Source organism: Vulpes lagopus, chromosome 2, assembly GCF_018345385.1.
Source record: "Vulpes lagopus strain Blue_001 chromosome 2, ASM1834538v1, whole genome shotgun sequence".
Classification (NCBI taxonomy): Eukaryota; Metazoa; Chordata; class Mammalia; order Carnivora; family Canidae; genus Vulpes; species Vulpes lagopus.
Genome location: NC_054825.1, coordinates 12,843,857 through 12,871,729, shown reverse-complemented (window position 1 = coordinate 12,871,729; position 27,873 = coordinate 12,843,857). Strand labels below are relative to the sequence as shown.

The window sequence follows — 27,873 nt, the reverse complement described above, 5'->3', positions numbered from 1 at the left end:
ATAAATTTGAAAAACAAAACAAAAAATAATATCACCTCTTCAGAGGGCCCCTCCTCAACTAGCAGCTTGTTAGATAAAATACAGGACACCCAGTTAAATCTGAATATCAGATAAATAACAAATGTAACACATATTTCTTAGCATAAGTCAATCCCAAACATTGTGTAGGATATAATTCTGCCAAAAATGTATTCATCATTTATTTGAAATTTAGATTTAACTGGGAGTCCCATATTTTTATTTGCTAATCTGGCAACTCTATCAACAACCCACATAGTTCCCCCAAGTTATTCGCAACCATAGTTCCCTATTCATTTTCTCCATTTGCTCACCGTAATTTTAAATTATGTGCCGTACATTTGTCTCTTTGGTTTTTTTTTTTTTTTATGATAGTCACACACACAGAGAGAGAGAGAGAGAGAGAGAGAAGCAGAGACACAGGCAGAGGGAGAAGCAGGCTCCATGCACCGGGAGCCCGACGTGGGATTCGATCCGGGGTCTCCAGGATCGCGCCCTGGGCCAAAGGCAGGCGCCAAACCGCTGCGCCACCCAGGGATCCCCGTACATTTGTCTCTTAATGTCTGTGTCTCCCCTCAGACTTATGTTCCTCAAGGGCAGGGCCGATGTTCCTTTTATTCATCAGTTTATACTAAATAATTAGCACAGTGCCTAGCATATAATAGAAGCTCAATAAATATTCAATGAATGAACAAACGGGTATTATTTTAGCAGAAAGTTGGTAAATTCCTTTTCTTTAAATCTCTTCCCAGGCAAAGAGGCAAGTTTTCACCTTGTTGAAAATACACTTGACAGACCAAAGCAGTGGAGTATGTAATCATAATCCATTTAGTGCAGTAATTAGATTTTAATGTGACTCAATTCAGCTGATGGTGCATCCCAGAGACTACTAGGTGTTGAGTAAAGTTAATGCGACTTTGACACCTTTCCAAATGGTGAAACCACAGGGAAGAATAAAATGGGAGGGAAAGAGGATACAGAGCTGCCTAAGGGGAGGCCCACAAGAGCCAGAAGTTCAGGTCAGAAGTTCAGAAAGAAAGAAAAGTAAAGGGGCTCCTGGAGGGCTCAGTGGTTGACCATCTGCCTTCGGCTCAGGTGGTGATCCCGGGGTTCCTGGCATCAGGTCCCGCATCGGGCTCCCTGCTCTTCAGGGAGCCTGCTTCCCCCTCTGCCTATGCCTCTCTCGCCCTCTCTCTTTAATGTTAATGTCTGATGCCAGTAAGACAAAACAAAGTAATCCCAGGCCAAGCTTAAAACACTGGAACCAAAGCAAAAATTACAGAGAAACTTTGGAAAAGCACAAAGTCATGCAAAAAAAAAAAAAAAAAAAAAAAGGCAAAAGGCAAATAAATAAGAAAACCTGCACTAGAGTCCTAATAAATGAATAAATGTCACCTGTCACATCCAGAGAAGGGGCCAGTGAACAAGGATTGCTAAAATATGGAGAAGATAATCTAGGCAAAGAGTTTTTTCAGAATTTGATTTGCTTGCTTATTTTTAAAAGGAAGGTGAGCACAGATGTTCAGTTGCCAGGAGTGGCTGGCTGGGGCCTGTTTGCATATGCACAAATAAAAATAAAGAAAACTCGCTAAATCCCTGGCCTATTTTACTGTAGCTTTGAAGACTGGGCAAAAGCTATGCTGTCACAGAATGAGGACGGCATAGAATTTATGCGTCAGATGCTTGGAGATTTGTTGTTGAAATGTTCTTATAGTTCTCGGATGGTTGTAGGGTTGTTTCCCTGCTCCAGAGATGGAGTCCCTGTAACCCACACAGGGGTCTAGCTCGTAGGTGTTTACAACACACATTACAGGGGAGCATGGGTGGCTCAGTCCCTTAGGTGTCTGCCTTGAGCTCAGGTCATGATCTTAGCGTCCTGGGATCCAGCCCCGCATGTCACATCAGGCTCCCTGCTCAGCAGGGGGGGTCTGCTTCTCCCTTTCCCTCTGCCCCTTCCCTCCACTCCTGCTCTCTCACACTCTCTCTGTCTCAAATAAATGAAAAAAATCTTTCAAACACACACATTACAATGTGGTTCATCTTGCCCCACCCTCCTCACGCAGGTCGGATAGTCAGACTTCATGTTTTCACCACCTTTGATGAGGTCTTTGGGCGACTTGGCTTCATTGGAAAGCAACCAAAGTCATTGCTTTGTGGGCCATCTGGAAAAAGAGTCCCTATCCTTGTAGTGATTTTTCAAAATGGGGTATTCCCTAGGAAAGTATGGAGCAAAGCCGAACCCTACTGTCCCTTCAAGCCACACCCTTCTCCCCTCTCCTCCCTGGGAATACTCAGGTGAGACCCCCAACAGGAGATCAAGAATGACTTTGAGACACAAATGTAGTTACCATGGCAACCTAGGGATCCAAGGTGGGTGTGATCTCCTCTCTGAATGGCTGCCTTTTTGAATCTCCAGCAAACGTTAAGACTCTCCCCACCCAAAGCACTGAATGAAAAGACTTGTCAAACTCTCATCTGCCCTGGGGCCTTTGCACATGCTGTTCCAGCTGCCCCATCACTAGACAGAGTCTTCCTACCTTTAGGATTCCACATAGAGGTTCACCACCTCAGGGAAGCCCTCCCAGACTCCTCGTCTGAAGTAGATTCCCTGACTTTACTGACTCCCAGAGGTCCACTCTTCTTCTCAAACTTAACACTTGTAATCATGTACCACATTGACTGTGTGTTCAATGTCAACCCCCAAATCGCCTGACCTGGAAATCCCATGAGATCAAGGACCACATCCTTATCTTCAACAGCAGATTCTCAGAGTCCAGCAGTATGGCCTGGTACACGTTATCATATTTATTCCTTTTAATCTTAAGAAATCAAAATAGAATATTACGGATTGCTACAGTCCTATTGCCCCCGCACACCCCTCCTCAGCCCCACTCTCCTTTGTTCCTCTCAGAAGGCTGTGCCTTATAAAATATACTCATAAAAAATACACTGGGTTGTTTTGCATATTCTTTTCAATAATCATAAATATTCTTTTCAACGGTCATAAATGCTACCATACTATACATGCCATTCTGCAGCATGTTTTGGCACTGAGTGATGTATTTTTTAGATGTATTCAATTGGCTATTGCCCTGGGGAAAAAAAAAAAGCAAAATGATATAGCTTGGGAATTCTCCTAAACTTTCATTTTTTAATTCACATGTCCCATCTCAACAGAGATTATTTCTAATTTCCTGTTTCCTTAATTCCCCTTCCCCACTTCTGGACTTGGCTTAAAGTGATCACATTCAGTCCCACAACTTCATACACCATACTCCTGGTGATGATGCCCACCTGGTTGTCCTTCAACCTTGGCCTCTCCCTGGAAGTCCACACTCGCATCCCCCTGGTGCTTTAACCCCAACGCCTGGCTGTCCAGCAGTCACCTGAAACATCTCATGGTGCAAAAGGAGATTCTTGAATTTCCCCCCAAGTCTGATGCTGTCCCAGTGTCCCTCATTTCAGCGAAAGGCCCAAACCTGCTCTATCACTTTAACCAACATTTTAGGAATCATCCCTGTTCCTCCCTTTCCTTCACTTGGTCTGGGGCAACAACCCCGGAGAGGGTGTGGTAGGAGAGTGAGGGAGGGCAGCTGGTGTCAGCACCGCGTCACAACCCAGGCGGGAGGTAGAACAGAAGTGGTCTGGTTTAGCACATAACCTGAGGCAGGTGACCTCACCCTCAGCCGACAATGCAGGGGGGTGAGGGCTGGGGTGATGGGGACATGGCATGCTTGTTCCGATGGGGCATCTTCCAGGCACATCTGGGGATTGCTACCATCAGCCCAAGCTTGCTGGATCTTCTAAGAGTAGCTGAAGACCTGCACTTCAAATGTTGGCAACTAATCAAAACCATTTATATATACTGCAAGAGCCAAAGAAGACATGACATCTCTATGTACTGCTTTGGCCCATGTGTCACCACCTTGCAATCCTGTGTGTATGTGTGAGTGTGTATTATATTTGGGAGAGGGACAGTACTTGAAATGCAGAGATATGGGTTCATCATACCCAGTTCGTAATACACCATTATTCCATGCACTATCATTCTATGCATAGCCCCCTTTTCTGTATTTTAATTATTTATTTATTCTTCATGCCCTACACCCATCACCCACCTCCACCACATGCAACCACTCCAATTCACTAGTGTCTTTTGTTTGTAAAATGCAAACTGTTATCTGTACGCAAGTATTGTCAACCGACAGAAAAGGTGCTGTCACATAGCTCTCACTCTGTATCTGGCATTTTTTGGTCAGGACCAAATTTTTTCAAGTCAATCCATCTTGCTGTGTAGATATCAACTCTGTTATTTAGAATTACTGCACAGCATCCAGGATAGACTCCACCCTGTTTTACCTGCCCAACACTCCCCAGTTGCTTCCAGGATCCCCTATGAAAAATAAGACTGCAATGAAACCATCCTCTACTGGTCCTGTAGGCACCTGCATGAGCATGTGCTTGGGATGTACCTTGAAAGGCAGACCTGGTGAATGATGAGGTATGCGGGCTTACCTACCCAGCCCGGCCAGCAGGGTGGGATTATGCTTGTGTTGCTGTGTCCCCACCAACTTCCTTCTTCTCAGCCTAATGGAAAGTGGTATCTCATGGCTCTATTGGTCCAAAGAGTATTTCTAGAATTAACACAGTCCTTTTGGGGATTGGGGGGTGGAGCTGGAAAGACTTTTATATCTCTTTGTGTTCATCCTCAGACCTGGGTGATTCTCCCCACTTGACGTCGATTCTATTATGCACCAAAAAGCTTATAACTCATAAATTCTAACCTCCACCTACTGGCAAGGAGGGAAGGATGAGGACTGTTCTTCTTATCATCGTATCCCTCCATTTAGTCAGCTCATTATGCTAATCAGTAGCATATACTTCTTGGATGGGAACAATAACCCCTACTTGTGACTAGGATGTTTCATCAATTGAAAAAAAAAAAAAAAGAATGTTACTTAAATAGAAATCCAAAGCATAGACTAGAAAGTGACCTTTTCCTTTCTTTTTTTTTTTAGATTTTATTTATTTATTCATGAGAGACACACACAGAGAGAGAGGCAGAGACACAGAGAGGGAGAAGCAGGCTCCAATGTGGGACTCGATCCCAGGACCCCAGGGATCACGACCCGAGTCAAAAGCAGATACTCAGCCCCTGACCCACCCAGGTGCCCAAAAGTAAACTTCTTCAAACGACTTCTAGAAGAAGTCCCAGGATGAGATGCAATATACTCCGGACACAGAGAAGTTAGTCTTTAATAACAGAATAATATGATTATCTGGTCCAGAGTCTTGACTGATGTTGCCTTGTCATTACAGAAATTATTTTCTGCCTTTTCTTATGGCATAATGTAATCCCCCAGTACTTAGGTGCTTGAAAAATTTTTCCCCTGAAGCGGCGGGAGTGATTATCATGAATGATAAGTAAATTTGTCAGCATTAGCGCACCGAAGTAGCTCCCATCAGCCTACTCCGAGACTTGCCCGGAGGCTGGCAGGGCGCTGTGGGCGCCGGCTGCGGCTCCGGAGATGGGCTGTTGGGTGGGTGCTGTGTTTTGTTTTCCGTTCTGACATCGCAAGAATATTAGAAGTAATTTAATGTTTGCTAAAATATTGAAAATCCTTTTAATTGAATAAATTTACTGAAAAGCTTCATAGATTTAAATGGTCTTACGAGTCATTTACTAGAAAAGATTGATTTCTTTAAGAGGATCCAGCTGTAACTTGCCTTGAGCATTGTACAAATTCTTTAGGGGGAGCGGATGGCTTTTTTTTTCTTGTCAGTCTAGTTGAAAATGATACTCGATAGTTCTATTTATCAGTGGGGAAAACTTGTTTAAACACATTCAGAATGCTGCTCCTGTTTTTCTTGAATCTAATCCTTCTGTTTCCCTCGTTAAGAAGGTTTAAATATAAACACAATCAAATTTGTTCTGTATGAGCTGTTAAAACCCAACAGTAATACAAAGAGGACCAAAATAGCTCTGCCATAATTCATATTAGAAACATAATGCTATTTATTTATAGGACAGAATGATAACACCCGAAGAGATCAGAAGAAGAGTGAGGAAGAATGCTGTTCACAATTAAAATTAATAAAATTGAATTTCATAATCCTAGACTGCAGCTTGCTCAGGACAGGGACCAAGGCTTAGCCTTCTTTAAAGACTCAGTCCCTGGGAATGAGGCAGGCTCCTTGTAGGTAAGGGTTGATTGACTTATTGGAGTTGTAGGGGCCACAATAAATAACACCCCTTTCTTCCTAACCTTAGACAGAGGAGGAATCGGTCAATGGGAGACAAAAATACCAGCTGTGTTAAAGATAAAACTAAAAGCATCATGCACCCAGAATGGGCTTCTTGATCCTTCATTCTGAAGTGGATCGAGCTGGCCACTCAGTCACAGTCAGCTCCGGCCAACTAGAGGTTCCCCCTACAGATGGGGGGCTCACCCAGGAGCTCACTATTTGACTGAGATGCCCCAGAATGCACACCTGGGGACAGCCTGCCGCAGAGTCAAAGATGCTCACCTCCCTTCCAACCCTCACCTGTCAGGTAAGCCACGCCCCCTCCTGGCCCCCAGAAGCTGGAAGGTTCCAAATGCTTTTCCTTTCTGGAAGCAGAGCAGGAATCGCTGCCTCTCTATGGAGCCATACAGCCGTGGAAGTGACTGTTTAGTAGAATGGGGGGTGGTAGTGATGGGGGGGTGTCAAATGATAGGTTTGATGATTCTATATGGGCTTCACGGTGGCTAGATTTCTCAACTTGACTCACTGTGGCGACCAGGGGATAACCTTTTCCAAAGTTCACGTTTTGCCCCTTTGCTTTTCTGGAAGACCTACATGAGTTCCTGTCTTCACTTACCAAAACGAGATTTTCACTTTTGCAAAAAGAAAGGGTAGCGGGTGGGGGAAGTGAAAACAGCATTGCGGGGTCTGCGGGAGGGGAGCTGGGTGGGGTAGCAGCACCCCCCAGCTCCTCACCCCCGAGCCACACTCAGCATCTCAGCATCAGGCCCCTGGAGCTCTCAGTGTCACCGAGCACCTGTGCTTTATCTGGATCTGTCTCGTGCGTCCGTTAGCAAGATGTGTCCCAAGGTATCCGGAAAGCCCAGGCTTTTTATTTGGGGGTCTGGAAATGCTCACATTATTTTTCGTGCAAATTAATGCTAATTATTTCTTCCCTTTCAGCTTATGAAAGGTTTCAGCGGAGCACTCAGCTTTTGAATAGCGGAGGGAAACCTGTGTTCCTCCAAGTAACTCGAAAGTTCAGGTCCTTGCTTAGATGCACCTGTGGGATCTGCCTTCTATTTAGATTAAATTACGTAGGTGTCAAAGGAATTGCTTGATCATACTTTTATTTCTACGTTTCTATTTTCCCTCTGTTCTCCGACATGATTTGGTGGACTCTTTTTGTAACTTGTTGCTGGGGAAACTCACTAATTCTAAGCTTAGGCAACTATTTGAATCGGGACACTGTTCTTTAATGACCTTAATTGGCTGGAAAGGAAAATCCTTGTTATAGTGCTTTCTGTTCTGTTTTGGGTCTTAGAATTTCCGGATGTGTGACAAATATTAAACAAACGATCACTTTGATTTGGGGTTTCGGGCTCAGATCAAAGTTACCATCATCAAACACTCAGGGAGAGGTGATGAAACCAGGCAGGCCGGGTGGTGGAGAATGCAGCCGCGCAGGCGCGGGCATCCAGTGGCGTTTGCGGAGAGGCTCCTCTGGGACTCAGATCAATGAGGAAGACCCCTCGGTGTTGATTCACTGCCCTGCTGGCCCATGCTCAGGCCTTAGCGTGTCATGCGGTCCGTTTTCTGTCATCCTCACCCTGGGTTCTGATCAGGTTTGGCTTCTCCGAACAGAGCTATCAGAATTATGAAAAACACAAAGGCCCCTCAGTGTTTAAAAGGCATTTTCTAGAAGAATGCAAAAAACTTCAGCCCAACCTATTTCACAGTCACGGAGCTTTGGGGCTGGAGGAGGCCCTGCAGGTCATCAAATCCACCAGGCTTCACCCCACTCCCTCGGTTTACAACCAGAGAAAGAGACACAAACGAGTTTGGCAACTTGAACAAAATTACAAAGCTCTTCGCTGACTAGGTCAGGACCAGTACTCCCTTTTTCAGATCCTCCAACTATCTTTGTTCATCTCTGTTTCTCAAATGTTGGAAACTCGAAGGAAGAATATCCAAGAGACGAGAGAAGAAGGCAGTGTCAATGCCACCTAGCTACCTGTATTTTGTGTGTAGTGTGGATTTGATGAAGTATTTAAGGCTGAATCTATGTCACAGATAGCATGTTCTAGCCCGACTGCCCCTTGGTTCCCACAATTTTCCAGTTTTCATTTCTCTTCTTGGTATATTTTATACTACAGTCCCTATACTCATAGTCCAACCCATTGGCCAGATCACAGCTCCGATCTGGGAAATCTAGGTGAGACTTATCCATGCCTTGCTTCCTTCCTTTGGTGGACCCAGTATGAAAATTCTCAAATTGGCCTCAACTGTTTGAGATTTATTTGCATCTGGTGTTATTTGGGAGGTCTCGGGGATTCCAGGAGAATGATAGGAAAGGTTTTGGCATTAAATTTCAAAGTGTGAAAGTTAAAAGGTTAAACAAGGGCGAGAAAGGGCAGGAGGGCCCCCAGGAAGGAAGAAGCGATGGCACCTTTCTTGCCACACAGGCTCCTGACAAGTGGTAACACAAACCCAGACATGCCCTAGCTAGGGAAAACAGCTGCTGATGATTGAAAACACCTACCAGGGCACCCATGTTTGGAAGCTGCGTCTTCCAAAAAGGCATGGAGCACTCTCAACTGGGCCTTCCTGGTTTTGGAAAAGGCCAAGAGCAATTTATATCACAACTGTGAGCCGGACACCTGGCCCCAGCTAAGGGGAAGGGAGGGCAGGAAAGGCCAATGATGCCGATGAGAAATTCATGACAGCCCCAGAGGGGAAAAAGGAAAAGAAAAAAAAAAACAACACAAAAACCCACCCAAAGAGGCCCAGGAAGGAAGACTGCCAGGTGGCACCACTTCAGTTTAATTAGACAAAGGCTGCAGGGGTGGGGTGAGGTCTGAAAGCAGAGACACCTGGGGAGCGACAGAGAAGGGGGGTCAGGGCAAAGGTTGAGAAAAACAAGCCACCTGGGACCCTGATGGAAACACTCCCCGCCAGGAGAAGGTGTAAGGAGGCAGGTCAAGGAGGCTGGCAGGAATGGAGGCTACACAAGGGGGGCAGGCACTGCCCATGAGCTGTCAGAAGAGGTCAAATGGACCAGGCTGATAGGGACCTAAGAGACTGTCCTCCCCTTGGAGGAATAGGGTAACTGACAAAGTCGGAGGGTCAACAGAAAGCAAGGGAATCTAACCTGAAAAGAAAGAATTCTTCTTCTTGTTTATTATTTTATTTTTTATTACAATTTACTACTACTGCAATTAAATACTATTATTCCTACTTAATATCACTTAATAGGGCTAAAATTTTAATTTTATTACTATTTAACTACCATAATATTATTTTTGCTCTGTTTACTAACAGTAGGATTATATGAGTCACATCAGATTTTTTCCCCTATTTTTTCATTTGAAAATTTCAAACTTTCTTAAAAGAGTTGAAAGGAATATACGGTCTACGCCCATCTACCTTTCACCTTGATTTACAAATTGTTGCCGTGTTGCTACATTTGCTTTAGCTCTCTGGCCCTGTGTACTTTAGCCATTTTAAAACAAGTTGCAAGCACCAAAACCTAAACACTTTAATAGGCCCCTCACCAAAACCTAAACACTTTAATAGGCCCCTTACCTAATAAAAAAGCCATTTTAGTACATAACCATCAAAACACCTGAGAAAATTAACTTTACTAATAGTTCATATTCAATTTTCTCAATTGCCTTCCAAATACCTTTTTTTTTTTTTTTTTTGCTTTCCCCCCCTCCCCCAATCCAGATCCAATATCCGAGTGATACATTTGGTCGTGTCTCTTAAACTATTTTAATTTGGAGCAATCCTTTTTCATTCACTGTTTTTCATGACTTTGAAGATTTCACAGACAACTGATTAGAATGTACTATTTCTGGACTTATCTGGTTAGTTTCTCATTATTAGATCAAAATTAAGTATCTTTGGCCAGTATACTGCCAAGGAGGTAGCTATTTTTCCTAGAAGGAAAACATGCCTTCCCTACATCTCACCTACATGTGAAAGAAAAGATTCACATCAGAGTGACATTAAGCCTGATCATTTCTTTAGTTTATTTTGATGTCATGGTTTCTCTCATAAATGTCTTGGTCACAAACCAGATCCTTAAATAGTCATTAAACACCCAGTTCTGAACTGAACTCTGAATTTGGTGCTAAGATTGAAGGAAAAAAAAAAGTGCAGCAATCTGGTAAAGAAACAATTTGAGAACTTCACTGTCCAATTCATACAGAAAATTTAAAAAGAAATTCCTGGGTTGATTTCTGCCGGAAATTTACCCTAAGAAACATGATGGGCAGCACCTTTCCTGTGGTTCTCCAGCAGAGGCAGCATCAATCCTCATGAAGAGACTGGGTCACAGGGACTCTGCTCTCGGGAGAAGGGCCCCATGTGTTCTGGATGCCAGATGTGAGAGTGGGAAAGCTGACAGTTTTGAAAATGGAGGAGCCTGACTCCTATTCTTGGCCAGATGGTGAACCACTCACCTCAGCAGAGCAGTGGTTTGCTTGAGGCTCTCCCGGTATTATTTTTCAAATACAGACCCCCGAATTACATAAAAAAGTGGCTCAAGTCTATAATCAGATAATAGTCAAATATTCCTGAAGTTGATCAAAAGATATATCCTATTTAATTCTGAAAATGACATACAGATATGATGAAAAATTAAAACAGGCCAAAAGGGGTTTATGAAAAGTGAATCTGTCTCCTTTGCAAATCCTCAGTCCTATTCTTCCTAAGTAACCACCATCTCATACGTTCTTCCAGGAATGTTCCTGCAAACACACATCCCCATACATATTTTAATAAGATGATTGGAGCTCTGTATATTTTTCTGTTGCCTTTCCCTTCTCCCTCAGCAGTGTACCTTGAATATTTTGTGTATCAACTTATACACAGATCTCTTGCTTTTTAATTGCTGCATAGTATTCCATTAGATACCAAAAATGTTTGATTTACATTTCCGGTGACCCATTTCCGGTTTTTTGTTAACATCAGCAATGCTGCAGTTAGCATCCTGTCAAGCACATATTTGTATATGTTCCAGAATATTTGTGAGATAAATTTCTAGAAAAAAAAATTATTGGATCAGTAAAAGGATGCATTGAAGAAATTAAGATACCTGTGAAATTACCCTCCGAAGGGCTTGTCTCCAGTTACATTGCAAATGACCTGAGTACCCACGTTCCCTTCTCCTGGCAAGCCAGTGTGTTTGTTAATCCTGCCGAGTAGTCTGCTAGGTGAAACAAGGCATCTTCTTTGTTTTGTTCTAATTTGTATGTGTTTATAAGGACATTTGGGTTTTTTCTTCTGCCCGTTTTCCTAATGGTTTACCTTTCTCTTACAGGTGTGGTGTGGCACCGCTTTGTGTGATAGAGGAGGTAGACCTTATTTGTCATGTGTGGGGCAGTCTTTTGCCATTTTGCCATTTGCCTTTGACTTTGTTTATGGTACTTTGTTGTTCAAATGCTTTAAAAGGTTTTATGTCATCAAATATGTTTTCCTTTATAGAATTTAGGTTTTGTGACTTGAACAGAAAGGCCTTTCCTGCTCTGATACTAAGAAATAAAAGAAAAATGGGGCAAAGACTCCCACGCTTTTTTTGGTGCCTCTAATATTGTATGTTTAAAATTTTAAACCATATAGAATTTATTTTGGTATAAAGAGTGAGGTTTGGATTTGAATTTGTATTTTTTCCAGATGGCATTCAGTTGTTCTATTTATTGATTGGCCCAGCTTTTTCCCATTGCTTTGATGTTTGGTTTTCATCTTTTGGAGGTAATTATTCTCAATAAAAAGGCCAAATCAGACATCATTAGATTCTGGGTATGAAAATTTTTCAGTTAGTTTATTCAGTTTAGAAGCTACTGAAAACAATTCCTTTATATACAACTCTTAATCCATTTGGCAGTTTGGTACTCACTTTTCACCAAATGAAAGAAATCATGCATCATAAATGTTGATGAAGTTTTCTTTTTCTTATTTTCTTCTCTCTTTTTAAAAGAGTTTTAGAGAGAGAGCATTGGGGTGGGGTGATAAAGGGAGAGGGAGAGAGAGAGAATCTTAAGCAGGCTCCATGCCCAGTGCAGAGCCTGACTCAGGGCTTGATCTCACGACCCTGAGTTCATGACCTGAGCCAAAATCAAAAGTTGTACACTTAACTCACTGAGTCACCCAGGCACCCATTAATGAAGTTTTCTTAAATAAAATATATTTTCTTCATCTTTCATTTCTAAATGATATGGTTGCAATTCCAAATGGAGAATTATAGTAAGTTTTTGGCAATGCAGAAAAGAATAATAATTGGGGCTTCTGGGTGGCTCAGCTGGTTAAGCATCCAAAACTTGATTTCAGCTCAGGTCATGATCTTAGGGTCATGACCTCAGGGTGACAGGATCGAGCCCCACATTGGGCTCCTTGCTCAGTGGGGATGCTACATATGGATTCTCTTTCCCTTTGCACCCCAGCCTGTGCTCTCTCTCCCTCTCAAATACATAAATAAATCTTTTTAGAAAAAGAAAGAAAAGGATAACAATAATCCATTTATATCATTACCTCTAATCATTCAAGAATTGTCTCTATACTGGAGATAATTCAGTGTTTCTTCTTCTTCTTCTTCTTTTTTTTTTTTCTTAACTTTGCTTGGAAACATCTTCCAGGTTTCAACTATATTTGGTCAAAATTAAACTCATGAATTACCTAAGAGAGTCATGGAAGGATTGCATGTGAGCTCATCATTACTTCTTTGTAATACTGGATACATTTCTCATTAACTATTGTGTAGTCTCAGTATCACCAGATGACATAAATATCTACTTCACAAGAAGATAACAAGTAATTGGTTATTCCAACTTGAGTAGACCTTAAAAGACTCAAAATGCCCCTTAAAAATGGGGTGGGGAAGAGGAAAACATAGACTTCCTGAACCCTTGGTAGACATCACTGATTGATTATGGCACTGTTTGTACATTTTGCTCAACTCTGTATCATTTGTGTTTTGAACAGCACTTTATATATAGCAGGTATTTAATTTGTTGAGTGGAAGGAAAGAAGATGGATGGATGTGGGTTAGAGGAGGCTTTGCTGACATCTACAACTAGCAGTAAATGTTTATTGATCAATTAACACTGGAGATGAAATCTATATACCCTGTTTCACTGAGGCTTTATTCTGTACTCATTTTTCCAGACTATCCAATGAAAGATAGGTACGTTACATAAAACACTTTAGTTAAAAAAGCCTACCTTGCTTATTGTCCTCATGAAGATGATATATTTTTGCATCATGATGCAATTAAGTAAACTGTTTTTACATCTAGAATTTCCATAAGACTGCTAAGCAAAAGTGGATTGATGTACACCCTGTTTCAATTAGGAACCACTCAAGGCTTCTTTCTTTCTCATTAATTACAAATATAAGCCATATTAGAATGGGAGCTCCTCCCTTCATCAAGACAATGAAAAGTGTTTTTATAATAACCATGGTTGCAATATTTTAAAGTGCAGATAATTAAAATCTCAGCATGCTGCCATCCAAACCACATACAACAATAAAAGTAAAACCTTGCATCGAATTTCAAAGAGCCAGCTATGAAACTCCTCCCTGCCCCTTTCTCTAACGAGCATCTAGTGAGGACCTGGAATGCAACGTGTGACCTATCAGCGGTGGCGAAGCAAAGGTGAGCAGCTATTTTGTTCTGTTCAGTTTGCATACAGATGAGCAGGGCGCGCAAGTAAACAAATACCTACAGTAGGACATGGCAAGCCTTCACTAAAATACTGAAGAAGTTGATTAAGCATGCTTATTAAATTTTGATAGGCTGCCTGTAATTTGAGATGAATTTATTTCTGCCTACTCTGAGTTTCCCCTGGGCAATGTTTTGATAGCAATCATTTCTCCTCCAGACCCAACTCCTACCACCTACCAAAAACCCCTACTTTCATTCATTTCAGAGCAGGCTCCCTTATAAGATAAAATCACTACTTATAATTTCATAACAGATATTTGTAATAACTATATGGATCTTGGTAAAAATAATTTGATCACTTAGGGGCGCCTGGGTAGCTCAGGGGTTGAGCGTCTGGATGACTCCGGCTCAGGTCATGATTCCAGGGTCCTGGGATTGAGCCCTACATGGGGCTCCCTGCTAAGCAGGGAGTCTGCTTCTCCCTTTCCCTCTGTGATCTCTCTTGCTCTCACTCATTCAAATAAATAAATAAAAATCCTTAAAAGATAATAATTTGACCACTCATTCAACAAATATTTATTGAGTACCAACTATATATCAGGCACTGCGTTAGCTGTCAATGCCGGGGCTCTGATGACTAGAGGCTTCAACTCCTTGCCGGGAATTCTTTGTATATTTTTATAATATTTTTAAAAACATAACTATTAGACTCCAAAACAAGGACAAATAAATGTGTGGGTTGAGGGTTCGCTGGAGATCAGCAGAGATCAGATGCGGCAATTTGTGTGGAGCAGAACAAGCCAGGATTGGAAGAAATGTACTCATCTGATATAAATGTATTCATGATAACTCATTCCACGAAAGATCTGAGGGGATTTACAAAGATACATATAATTCAAAATGATGAAGCAAATGAGTCAGGACAAAGAAATAAGGATATAAATATAATAAAGATAAGAGTAGGTTTACCATTGAAAAATGCAAACTGAAATTCATGCAGCCACTAGGGAATGCCAAACACTAGTGATTGCCAAACTGAAGAGTAACTTTGGGGAAATGTGTTCAATTCAATGATTCACTATGCAAATCGGAGGACCTCAGTGCAGAGACAACAGAGAGACATTTACAAAGTGATTGGCCAGTTTGTGAGGATCAACAGACGAGAGAGACTCAAACTATCTTAGGTGGATAATAATAATAAATACCTAGGGAGTCTGTAATAACATTGAAAGAGTAAGGATCAGACAAAAGGTTGAAGTAACATGCTTAATATTATAAAATAGTGAGATTTTTGCAATAGTGAATTGGAAATTCCATTGCTGTGATCTTAATCGGACTTTTGACAGGAGATGCGCTTTGGGAGTTTTGAGGGATGCCCACGAGTGAGGTCACTCCTGTCGCTGGAGACCAGTAAATAACAGGCACTAAAAAACTGGTTTAATTCCAAGGGAGTGTGGTTTAGGCAACAAAGCTCAAGAGTTGAAAACAGTTAGAGATGGCACTGCTGGAGGGAAAGTCCCAGGATGAAGGTTTACAATCAGCTAGATACTCCCTAGGTCTGGTGGGAGCCAAACTTCATCTCATGTGTATACCATTCTTGCACATTCTTAGAGGAGGCATCATAAAGGCGTCTAGGCCATAATGGCTCCTCAAGTGGTGTTACCCCGAAGTCACAACAAGCCTCCCAGGAATGGTCAAGTCTTAGAATCACTCCTGGCTAAAATAAAAGGTGGCTGGTGTAGGAATCCAGCTGTCTCCATGCAGCTGAGTGACTTAGGACACCTCTGTTTCCAACCTTTCACACAAGGTCTGCTGCTCTGGAGGACTTGCCCATGGTGCCAATCTGCTGCCATCTTCCACCAATTTGGAGAAAAGAAATAAACACATAGCCTCAACCTGCAATGGTATTAAGAGAGCCTGGCAGACCTAGGATTCCACCCTGCCAGCTCAGTGTTTCCAAGACCATCCAATTAAACCTGATGCTCCCCGCAAACCCTTTGTCCAGGCATGACCCTAAGCTCCCCCCGCTGTCCCAGTCCCGGTCTCCCTCTTGGCCTGCTGCACAAAGCATTATGCTTACCATGGACCCCATGCAGTCCCTCTGCAAGCCCTCCTCACACCTAATGAAGAGCTCATATAAGCACAGCTCCAAGTAGTATGAATTCCAATGTTTTCATTTAAAATCTATTCACTTAAAGTCAAAATGACATCTTAATGCCACTCAGCAGAGCAATTTGCCCAGAATAAGAAGTGGGCTGCATTTTTGGAAAGACTTACTGCTAGATTTCAGTCCACATTTTTTTTTTAATTAAAATACATGGATTGTCCTCACAAACTCTTCCTGAATATTTCATGTGTTTTGTGCTTTACTTGCTGTACATATCTTCATAGCATGTGTATTATTCAAATATTCCCAACAGATGGTCTCAAGTGCTACATATTATATAGCATTAAGTGAATAGCTTGGTAAACAAATGAGTCAAGGATTAAAATATTTTACAGCTTATAAATCATGGAAGATGTTCGATAACAGTACATTAATAAAAAAATCTTTAAATGTAAACATAAAAACATTAAATGCCACTATTGGATCAGTCCACTGTTTACGGCAAATGAATTTTTTTTCTTAAAACAGGTGGTCATCTTGTCCAGTCTCAGATTAGACTCTAAATTAATCTGAGGCCGGCAACTAGTTTACCTGTGGCCTGGCCTCCCCACCCACCTTCCATGGCTCTCTTGCCATTTCCCCCTCATTAAAGCCCCTTTCATAACTAGGAAAGGAAAGGAAATGTGTAGGCCAGTTCTGGTACTCTTCGGATTAACTTCAGCAGAATTTTGCTGAAAGAGGTTCAAACTACAGGTTCAAGTTGAGGATTCTGAACTGGCTGAGACTTGAATGCCCTGAACTCTCGGTTCCCCTTCCACAATCGGCTAAGCAGGTGTTTGGCACTGATATCTCTATGGAGAAAAGGAATAGAAATATAAAAACCCCAACCCAACAACTTTTGCCAGTGTTCAGATGTCTCTGGATCCATTTTACGCAGTTAATGTTCTAGTTGTTATTCCACCGAGGAATAAAAACCAATAAAACGCTCTCCTGCTAGTTGCTCTCCCTCCTACCCCCTTACTTTAGATAATGTTACTTGAACCCAATCACTTGGCGTCTCTAGTAACTGATGCAGGATCTTGCAAGACTTTTCAATTTCATTCTAGATTTTCCTGGAAATGAGAACTCAACCCCGTTCTGATGGTGAAAATAATATAAGCTTTCATAACTCTTTGACAAAATGGTTATAACCAGCAAAGTTACCAAGGTGCCTATTAAATAGCACCTCTCACCTACAGTCATAAGCTGGCTGTGCTTGTGCTATTAAGGTTCACTACCCAATTTCACACACAGAGTCAGACTTTATTTTACCAGTCAGTATGCAACTGTGTTCTCGGATTCTTCTCTACACTAGTATCTTTGACTTCAGGTGAAGGCAGAGAAGGATGCTGCCCTCCTTGACCAAATGTGGAACAGCCAAGTCACAACAAAAGGAAGATGCTCTGGCATTTTTGCACGGAGGCCCATATTCTCAGTCACGATCTCAAATCTTAACAGCACAAACCAAAACGTCAGATCAATGAATCCATATTTTTACAATGTATCTACTTTGCATGATGCATTGTGCTTATCTTCCGAACATTCTACTATATGAAGTGTCATCGAGTACGATACTTGTGGGATCCCTGGGTGGCTCAGTGGTTTAGTGCCGCCTTTGGTCCAGGATGTGATCCTGGAGTCCCAGGATTGAGTCCCACATAGGGCTCCCTGCATGGAGCCTGCTTCTCTCTCTGCCTATGTTTCTGCCTCTCTCTCTCTCTCTCTGTCTCTCATGAGTAAATAAATAAAATCTTAAAAAAAAAAAAAAAGTATGACCCTTGAAGACTAAATTTCTTTAAAATACAAAATGTTCATCTCACCAGAAAACTAAAAAAAATAAAAATAAAAATAAGAATAAAAACCAACAAACAAAACCCCCCAAGATTCACAAATTCAGGATTGGCAAGGAAAGTCACAATAAGTTTTTTAAAAAAATTCTCTACAATAAACCACCAAAAAAAAAAAAAAAAAGTTAGGGGCTCTATCTTAATGGTTCTCAAATTTGAAAGTGAATTTGGAATACATGGAGGGCTTATTAAAAGAGCATTCTGGGTCCTACCCCCAGAGCTTCCAATTTAGTCATTCTGGAAAGGGCTTGAGAATGTGCATTCTGACAAATTCTCAGATGACAGGGGCATTGATGCTTTAGGAACAACACTGTAAGAACCAGTGATCTATACTATTCACCTTTCCTGATCTGGCTGGAGTCAAAAAGTTTAGTAGGATTTATTTATTATTTTTTAGTACGGTAAAATTTTAAATGGCTAATGTACAAAATCAAGCAAACCATGGAACTGACAGCCGTCATATTTTCATTGAAATGTGAATTTTCTATCCTAAAAAAAGCCCATGAAAACACATCAAGTCAATATAAAATAAGTATTACCAGAAATGGTCACATACCATATGACCTTAACACAGCACAGTATTAGGTGCATAACTGATCTCTGGGACACTAAGGTTTTTGGCTTTTTGCTTTGTTTTGTTTTTTTGTTTTCTGGGGGGTTTTGGTTGTCTTCTGTTTGTTTTGGTTGTTTCTTAAATAATTTTTAATGCCATATAGTTTTGTAGGTGTTTTAAAGATATTTATTTGACAGAGTGAGTGAGCTAGTGAGCACATGCAAGGGGAGGGGCAGAGACAGGCAGAGGCAGAGGGAGAAGCAGGCTCTCCAATGAGCAGGGAGCCCGACACAGGGCTCCATCCCAGGACCCTGGAGTTTACGACCTAAGCCGAAGTCAGATTCTTAACTGACTGAGCCACCCAGGTGCCCCAGGTTTTTTTGGGGGGGCGGGCGGGCGGGGAGGATGGGACACTAAGAGTTTCAACACAATTTCTGCCAAAAGGCAAGACCATCATAAATACGATATTGAAAATACATAATTACCACAAAAAGGGTACATAGCAGATCTGAGCTGACATTCTATAAAACGCTCTAGACACTAAAGCAGTGGCCCTCTGACTAACTTGGGCTTATCTGTACTGTTTCCTTCTTAAGCAACTGTACATTGGGCCCAGGGGCAGTCTTGGTTCTTTATTGTAGTAAGAAGATTTAATGAGACCCACCCATTTAGTAACTTTTTAAAAGTACAAAACAATGTTGTTAGCAAGAGACACAAGGTTCCACAGCAGAGCTCTAGAATTTATTCATCTAGCATCACTGAAACTTTATGCCCATTGAATACTTAACCCTGCAAGAGTCCTGAGCTGGGGTTCTTAACATCTCATGCATACCCCACACGCCCCTTGGCCAACCCAGTTTTTGATTAAACACAAAATCATTTGTGCGGCGGGTAAGAACACCAGTCTGAATCGCTCTGATGACTTGATGGCACATGAGAAACAGTGACTAGGGATGAGGTCATACACTGGTGGCCCTCAGCTTTTTTGTTAAAAAAGTGAATTAGTTGCTAACATTTGGAAATCGTATTTCACACAGAAATCTGTTTTCCTTTTCTCTAGGGAGATCAGGGTTAGCAACCCTGGCCTCACATTCATTTCCATGTGGGCACATAAGCTGGAGCTGAACAGCTGCCGTCCCCTTTTAGAGGGAGAAGTGGGCTCTCCAGATCTGTAATCCCTACTCTGCTACACCTGGCCTGCCTGGTTACGCACCATACTTACCTGGCTCTGTTGACTCTGGAGTCTGCTATCCCTGCAGTAAGGCTGTTGCACAAGTAGGAAGTTTCCTGGAAACTGCAAATGACCTGTAGACTTGGTCTCCTATACTCTCCTGTCACTTGCCCCATCGTAACAGAACGCAAGTAATGTTATAATGGTGAGATCTTTACTTTTTTTTTTTTTTGAAGATTTTATTTATTCATGAGAGACATAGAGGCAGAGATACAGGCAGAGGGAGAAGCAGGCTCCCTGAGGGGAGCCCAATGCGGCACTGGGTCCCAGGACCCTGGGATCGTGACCTGAGCCAAAGGCAGATGCTCAACCGCTGAGCCTCTAGGCGCCCCTACTCTGTTCTAATCCATTAGAAAAAAATCGTTTGCAAACTTTGGTACTAATGTTAGTAACAAACTGGACCACATCTCACATTTGACTGCAATACACTTATCACGGAAAACCTTTGATAGAGAAATTTGATTCTGTGCTTCCGAGTGTAAATTCTGCTTCCGGGTATGTCTAACAAATGAAAATTTCACAAATTTTAGGGTATAAGGAGTAAAACAAGAGAATCAAGCATTTCTAGTTCACATAATTATAGGTTCTTCAAAATGTTGCTGGTATCCCTGTACGAGCATAAAAATGTAAAAGCATGACATTCATGTTAGCATGTAAGATTATGTGGGGGGAAAATGTAGAATGCTAGGCGTCCAGGTCACAAGAGATTACCCTGACAAACTAAACAAACATTCCTGAGTCGGGCCTTGCATCACAACAGATCTTATGGGGGAAATGGCCACTTTAATAATAACACGTCCCTATTCCCAAATTACCCCACATATCTGTGTCTCAGTAGACTAAGGAAACATAAATGTGGGGGAGAGGCAGAAAGGGGAAAAATCTAGAGAACAGGAAGACGTTCTGGCCTGCAGAGAAAGCTCTTGCTCCAAGTGTATATGATTTATGTCCCCAACTGCTACATATGGATCACATCTCCCGATGTGGATCATACAACTGCCTGAGACTCTGCCATCCAGATCCACTCCCGAGCCTCTCCACACTGGCCTCCTGCAGCCAGCACCTTGATGGACAGGTGTACCCGGGGACGGCTGGGCTGAGAGGGCGGAGGGGGTGAGGGCTGAGCGACTCCTGCATGAGTGGGACAAGAAACGGTGAGAAGTGCTACAGGTTTGCCAATTCTAGAGTTTCACAAGCAGATTTTTTCATTAGTTGTCTTAAATGTCCTCTGAATGCCTAAGTGGTCCTCACAGGGTGGTTGTGAGATGTAAATGAAATAATGCATAAATAGAAAACATTCTGGCTTGACTTTAGCCTCTACCCAAATACTCAAATGTCATTTTCTACCCCAACCAAAGCTCCAGCCCTCGGAAGGGGTGTCTTACACATGGAGGGCGTTCACATCTCTGTCGAAGCATGTCCACTCCCAAAGGCCTGGAAACCACTCTCTGAACGACTTTTCGAAACTACTTTCACAGGGAAGTGAGTCTGCAGGTCTTACGATACACCGGCTGCAATACATCAAAGAAGAGGCATCCTACATATTTTTCAAAGACAAGCAGGACTCATGTACAAATGCGTGCATCGTGCAGTCTTATCTGCAACAAGAAATCACCGACAACTGAATTAAGATTAAACACTTTAATCAACTATAATAAATTGATAGTTATATATTATATAAAAATTCTGATTCATGCATCAGATTACATAAATTATACAACCGTCACATTATGCAATGCTTACAGACTTTTGGGTTCGTACCTGCAAAAATGTATACAAGTTACCAGAGCATTTTACTTAATAGGATGTAATACTCTTCAGTTATAAATAATGCTTATTATCTTTCAAGTACCTGCTAAATATATATACACTTCTAGATCTGCAGCATTTTTTTTTTGTACCTCAAAATACAAACCACCTGGAAGCTTCAAAGATTAACAGGTCCAATGTATCATTTTTTACAGACTTCCATTCCATTGTAAGAGTGGAAATTTTCGACACAGAAAATAAATGAAATAAAATGTCAACTCTAGTTTAATGCTTGAAAGCTTCTACACTTCTTATTAAATACATCAGAAAACCCTTCATATGCAGATTAATTAGTTAAGGTGCTACCTATTGCATATTAAATACTTCCAATGATTGCATCTGGATTATTAAAGTTATAAATCTGTGAAAACGGGGGCTTTCGATGTGTGCTGACAGACCCTTACATCTCCATGAACCAGCGGCACTGTGGTCCTTTACCTCTTACTTCAAAAGGATCGAGTGAATGAGCATGCTTTATACTTCACTTACACACACACATACATACACGCGCGCACGCGCGCGCGCACACACAACACCTACCATATCTATAAGACGTATGAGTACATGGACATCAAAAAGTTTCTGCTTGAATTACAAATCCAAAGTAGTTTGCTTCTCCTAAAAGGCTACAGAGGAAAATAAAAGCTCTAGTGTAACAATTACTAGATACATTAAAGACAGCAGGTTTTTTTTGTTTTTAAGATTCTCTTTGCTCAAGAATAAGCACCCTTGTGGGGGTGGTAGGTGGTGGTGGAGGGGTTGTGAGGGTGGAGGAGTAGGTGAAGGGAAGATGTGAGGAAAGCAAGTCTGTCACTAATGAGCTGAGTTTTACTTAGGTTTCCATTCATGAAATCCTTTTAAATACAAGGCAACATTTTCACAGCTGGAAAATTACAACAAAATCTTCATTTACTGCCAAAAGCAATAGATGTAGTTATGCCTAATCTAAGGATAATACTACATTCATGGGAGAATGGCAAAACTAGGTTCAATGCACAATATAGCAGCAAAAAGCAATACTCAAACATTTTTCATGAATGGGTGACAAGTCACTTTATATACAATTCTAAGATATAACCCTGGTATTTGGTAAATGAAACTCGAAGCCTAAGTGGTAGGACAGTATATTCAATACTCTCAAAGCCAAATTTTAGAACTGGAAGGGGAAATGGTTGTAAAACAATACTGTTTTGAAAATAATAGCAGAAATACTTTAATCAGTAACAGAGATAGGTTAGCTTAAGATAGGTTCAGGATAAATATTGATTCTGTGATTTAAAAAAATTCTCTTAGAATGGGAATATTCTTCAGCATGCATTTTTTTAAGCCTAAAAGCAAAATGTTTTAAGTCTACTGTGCTGTGTGCATTATTTAATGAGTGCATGTCTTTTATTTCTATTTCTAAACTACTAACAAAATATGCCATTAGAATATCTGAAAGTTACATTTTGGAGAAATTAACTGAAGGTGATTTTTTTGGCTTTTTTTCCCCCTATAATGCTAGAAACTAAAATTACTCTGTTTGCACTTCTGTCCAAATACAGGAAACACAGACATGTGTACTTGAGAATTCATTTTTACTTTTTGGTTTGAGTGTTTTATGTGGACCAATTATGAAAACATGTAATACGTTTGACTCTAGGTCACGAGCGGAAGTTCATAAACATTGCAGAACATTTTCAGGCAGTGACAAGTGCAGATTCAGATTTCAGTACAATTCTTGTCTCAGATTGAAAGATAAAAATATTGATTCAGTTATAACCAAATCATTCACGTCTGATAAATCTAATCCTTAACAGTTTCATCCTGGTGTGGAGCCTCTCCTTAGAAATGAATTTCCTCATAAAAAGAATAGTAGTATTTGAACAATACTTTATAACGAATTCTATTTACATAAAACATATCCCCAATACAAAACTGACATCTTGGTTCATTTTATAAAGAACAAATTTGGCCGAAGCATATTAAAATATCTCCAGATAATCTGTCATAATACTGAAAACGCATGGATATTAGTATTTTAAAAAGTATAAGAAGAGTTTCAGTTATACCAACAGAAAAAAAGTGCTAAGAATTTTGTAATATTTAATAACATACTAACTAAAAATGGCACCCTGTTAGAAAATAATAATTACTAAGACCTCAAATGAGAAAATAGCATTCTAAACCAGATTTTGAGGTTTACTACAGAAATTTATAAATGGAAAAAAAAAAGTTGGTAAAAGATATTTTTCCTTCTCCACTTCATTTAAAAAAATTATTCAATTTTTTGTATTTAGGAAAAGTTCTCAGAATTTCAAAATGTATGCTCTCATAGGAAAACTAAAGAAACTCAGAAAATACAAACGAGCAATTTTAGCTCATGAATATACACTTGGCCAAGTATTATCTGATTCAAAATATTAAAATGAGCAAAACTATTCTATCTGCTTTGTACTGAATTTTCAATAAAGTCTTTGTGGAGAAAAATATTAGACAAAAATGCAGTTCATTAAAAGCCTGGAGGATACATGTCTCCATATACAGGTGAATTTTTCCATTTAAAACCAGAGACACGGATTCAGGGTTTCATAGTAAGTATTTTAGATTTTTAAGGGAAAAAATAGATGATGAGTAATATTTTCGTACCATTTTTTTCACTTTACATTCCAGGCTAATTCAGTACAAATATATCAAGATAATTCACGCAAGTGCCTGATATTTTGGGGGTGTGGATTTTATAAAAAGAGCGTACATATAATTTTGCAATAAACCAATTCTTAAGGGTGGCCAAAGAATAGTAGATAGTGCCATGCGAGTGAAGTTCTGTTCCAAGAACTCACTCCTCCTTCAGTGACTCTTATTTTGGTTCAAGACCCAAATGCAACCATCTGTTCTATTATTTACGTAACTTGAAACCAAGCCGAATTCTTCATTCCTAAAATTTGCCCATTGCTTTGGGTTATCAGGCATCAGACGATCACCTACTTTTTTCCCCTTAGAATTACTTTCAGATCTAACTTCCTAATATTTTCTTTGCTAGGGATTTAAGGGCATTCAGAATCTCAACAAAACAGACTACATGAGCTTCTCTCCTACTTACACAGAATTCAAGTATTAAGATAAAAAATCACTCAAGAAATTCGTACTCTTGTGACACTAGTCAAGTTTCCTATAATATGTCATGCTTTGAAAAAAAAAAAAAAAACAAAACCCAAAACCCTTTGGATCATTCCTTTGAGAAAAAGAGCAAACATCTGATGCTGGAATAATATATAGGAGCAGCTCATTTTGAAACGAAGATTTGCCAAGTCAAGAGTGATCTGAAGCAGCTTCCCTATAACAAACTGTGCTAGTAGCAATGATGATTTGTTCTGCATCGATAGAGCACACATAGATTTTCAAATTAAGAAACTGGTATCCTAATTTTAGAGGCAATCAGTTGTTTTTAAATGTTCTAAAAACACATGTATCTATGAGGTATATGCATGTATTTTATATACAAAGATACATGAACATATATATTCATGTACATATATATGCATATAAAATATGAACTTTTTTTTTTAGTGTTATACTGAACGGTATTCCTGCAGCTAATTATGTCTACAAACGGACTTCTGAGAAACCAGCCACAGCATCAATTCTGCTTTATGAGCTCTATTCCTGAGGAATAATAAGTCACATCCTTCTGAAGCTGTCCCTAGGCCTACGGCAGGTTAGTAGCCCAGTGCCAGCACCTAAGTGAATCCTAAAGAACTGCTTATTCATTGGGAATCTTGCCTGTTTTCACTTTAAATGTTTAAATTGTTTAGCTCACTTCAGAGGTCACTCTTGATGGTCCCTGCTAATATTTACAGGTAAAATAACTTTTTGCAATGGAGTGGAGTATGTAATGAAGCCTGATAATGTAGTTTCTTGCAGTGCCAAGATTTTCTGCTTTCTTTTGCTCTTTCTTCTTTCCTTTTTGCCCCTCATCACACATGTCGTACAACTGGCTTATTAACTGTTGGCGAACTTGCCAGCCTTCCTGGATGGTTCGTATGGCACTCTGAGGATACTGGGTGTTTCCTCCATGACCCTGACGAGGAGATTGTCGATGTAGTCCTCGAGTTCCCGGATGTGCGTGTCTTTCCTCCTGAGGAGCTCCTTGTGCTTCACGAGCTCCTGTAGGACCTCCTCATAGGTCAGACCACGGTACCCTGCAGTGGCATCAAAAGGGTTGCTGTCCTGGAGCAGGAGAAAGATGGGTCATTTTAGGAGACAGAACATGGCAGTGGGGGGCAAGTTAAGAATGATTTTGAACTTCAACTTTTGATTTTTCAAATTATGATCAAGTTTCTTCTGTCCCCTTGCCTAGAACCAAGACGACAGTTCACACCATGGCTGGCCAGTCCTGAGGCAAGAACTAGGGCAGGTGCACCATAGCCTTGACTGTAATTCTAAATCCTTCTAGAACCATGTTTTACATTGTGGACAATGTCCTCATATATGAAATTGACTATATCATTTAGGACTAAGTGAAGAGATAAACTGTTATGTAACACATATAATTAAAAGAGGTAAAAGACTAAAGATCTCTAAGAGTCTACAATTGGAAAAACTCTAGGAAGCTACTGAGAACTATACATTTGGACAATGGCTTAGCCCTCATGGAACTGCTGCTGACGGACTATGGTTTAATGTTATGACTCTGGCTTTTGACTGAAGATGATTTCAAGAAGCAGTGGTGTCAAGTGTGCTTCTCCACTTTACCATGATATGTTCAAAGCATTCAAGATTAAATCAATGAGCAGCCTTGTAAGAAGCCCCATGGGTGTAGCTTCTGTTATAATTTAGAGGCAAACAAAGCTTTTTCTCCCGAGTAACCAGTCTAATTCCTCCTCCTAAGTGCTAATACCTATATAACTTATTTCCCTTTTTGCCCTGGTCATTAGGAAACTCAGAATTCACCTACAATCATGTTAAGTAAACTCAGGATTAGTATATCTGCATTCTCTCCTTTCAGTTATCTACTTATTTTGCTAAGCTTATTCTATCGAATATCCTTTCTTACACAAAAATAATAAACTAAATGGAAAAAGACATTAAAGCAATTCATTTTTATTACAAATCAGTCTAATATTAAAAGAAAAAATATCTGCCAGAAATTTAATCAAAACAGCACTGGAACATCATCTACGGTGTATAGGATTTAGAGTTTTCATTATATGAGACAGAACACACAAATATTAAGGAGCAACCTTTATGCCTTTTTATATATAGTTCTATCTTTAAAACTCAACAACTTAGAAATGGTTTTTATCACTTTCTTTCAAAACTTTTGCATCTGGCTTTAAAGAAAATAAACCCTAACACTGAGGAAATTGGTCTTGCTCTTAAGGAATAATTGTAGGTAATCTATTTCATGGAGGATGGTGAACAGGGACTAGGAGGTGAATGCAGAAAGGCCTTTCTCTCTCTCTCTTTTTTTTTTTCATTGGATTAAATTTGTCTTTATGCATTTTCAGGATCTACTTATTTGACATGCATCTAGTGCTCAGCGGGGAAAGCCAAAGTGTCACCTTTTACAGGTGCCTTGACTTTGCCATCCAGAGAAACACCTGAAGTACAGATATCAGTTTGATGTTTACGTTCCCAAAGTCATTCCCTTCCCTAGGAAAAGGGAAAAATTCAGGAATGATAATTGCCCCAATCCCATGGAATCTCTCATGTTCTATAAAGAAGATAGAGCTCACTCTAGGTCTTCAGGGACTCTGCCGAGAAGAAGTGGCTGACGGGCATCCCAAGCAGTGGGCTCTGCTTGTTTAAAGGAGGAAAGAGGGTTGAAGGCACAGAGGAGTCAGAAGCAGGTGATCAGGGCAGAATGGTGGCTGGAGAGCAAGGTTCAGGGCATCGTCTGGGGAGGCTGAGATGGGAGGTTTCAACAGACCCTCAAGGATACTGGAGGCTATTGTTAAAGGACTTTCAGACTTACTGCAACAGGAAATAGGAAGCCACTGATGGTTTCTAAACAGGGGCAGGTTGGGACTGGGGTGAAGTTCTAGGAAAATTAAAAGGGCAGCAGTAGGTAGGATCATTTGGAGGGGCTGAGAGTCGTTGTCAAGCTACTGAAACATTAAAGACAAGTTAGTAAAAGCCTCCACCAGATTAACAGGATGAAGAGAGGGGATGCCAACGGAAAGTGAGCTTACATTCTATATGATTTAAAACAACTCATTTTAGTATTAGAAACTGGGAACAGATGCAACTTTAGCAGCTGTATTATCTTTGTCCCTCAAAAGCATTTAAGAATATTGCTTTATCACAACTCTGGACACAAGTGTTGGTTTACATTTTCTTCTCTTTCAATCTTTCATAATAGTAAGAGTATATACACACACATACACACGCACACAC

The 27,873-nt window shown here is 40.6% G+C and overlaps 1 protein-coding gene across 1 annotated transcript in view; it reads right to left on the bottom strand.

Annotated features, from left to right (window-relative positions):
* Nucleotides 1-21,312: 21,312 nt before the first annotated feature.
* RAB11FIP2 (RAB11 family interacting protein 2) overlaps nucleotides 21,313-27,873 on the bottom strand; it is a 42,163-nt gene continuing 35,602 nt past the window's right edge. The window contains exon 5 of the mRNA XM_041743862.1: nucleotides 21,313-25,704. Within this exon, the coding sequence (XP_041599796.1) occupies nucleotides 25,477-25,704 (228 nt within the window). The 3' untranslated portion in view covers nucleotides 21,313-25,476. The remainder of the gene's footprint in view (nucleotides 25,705-27,873) is intronic.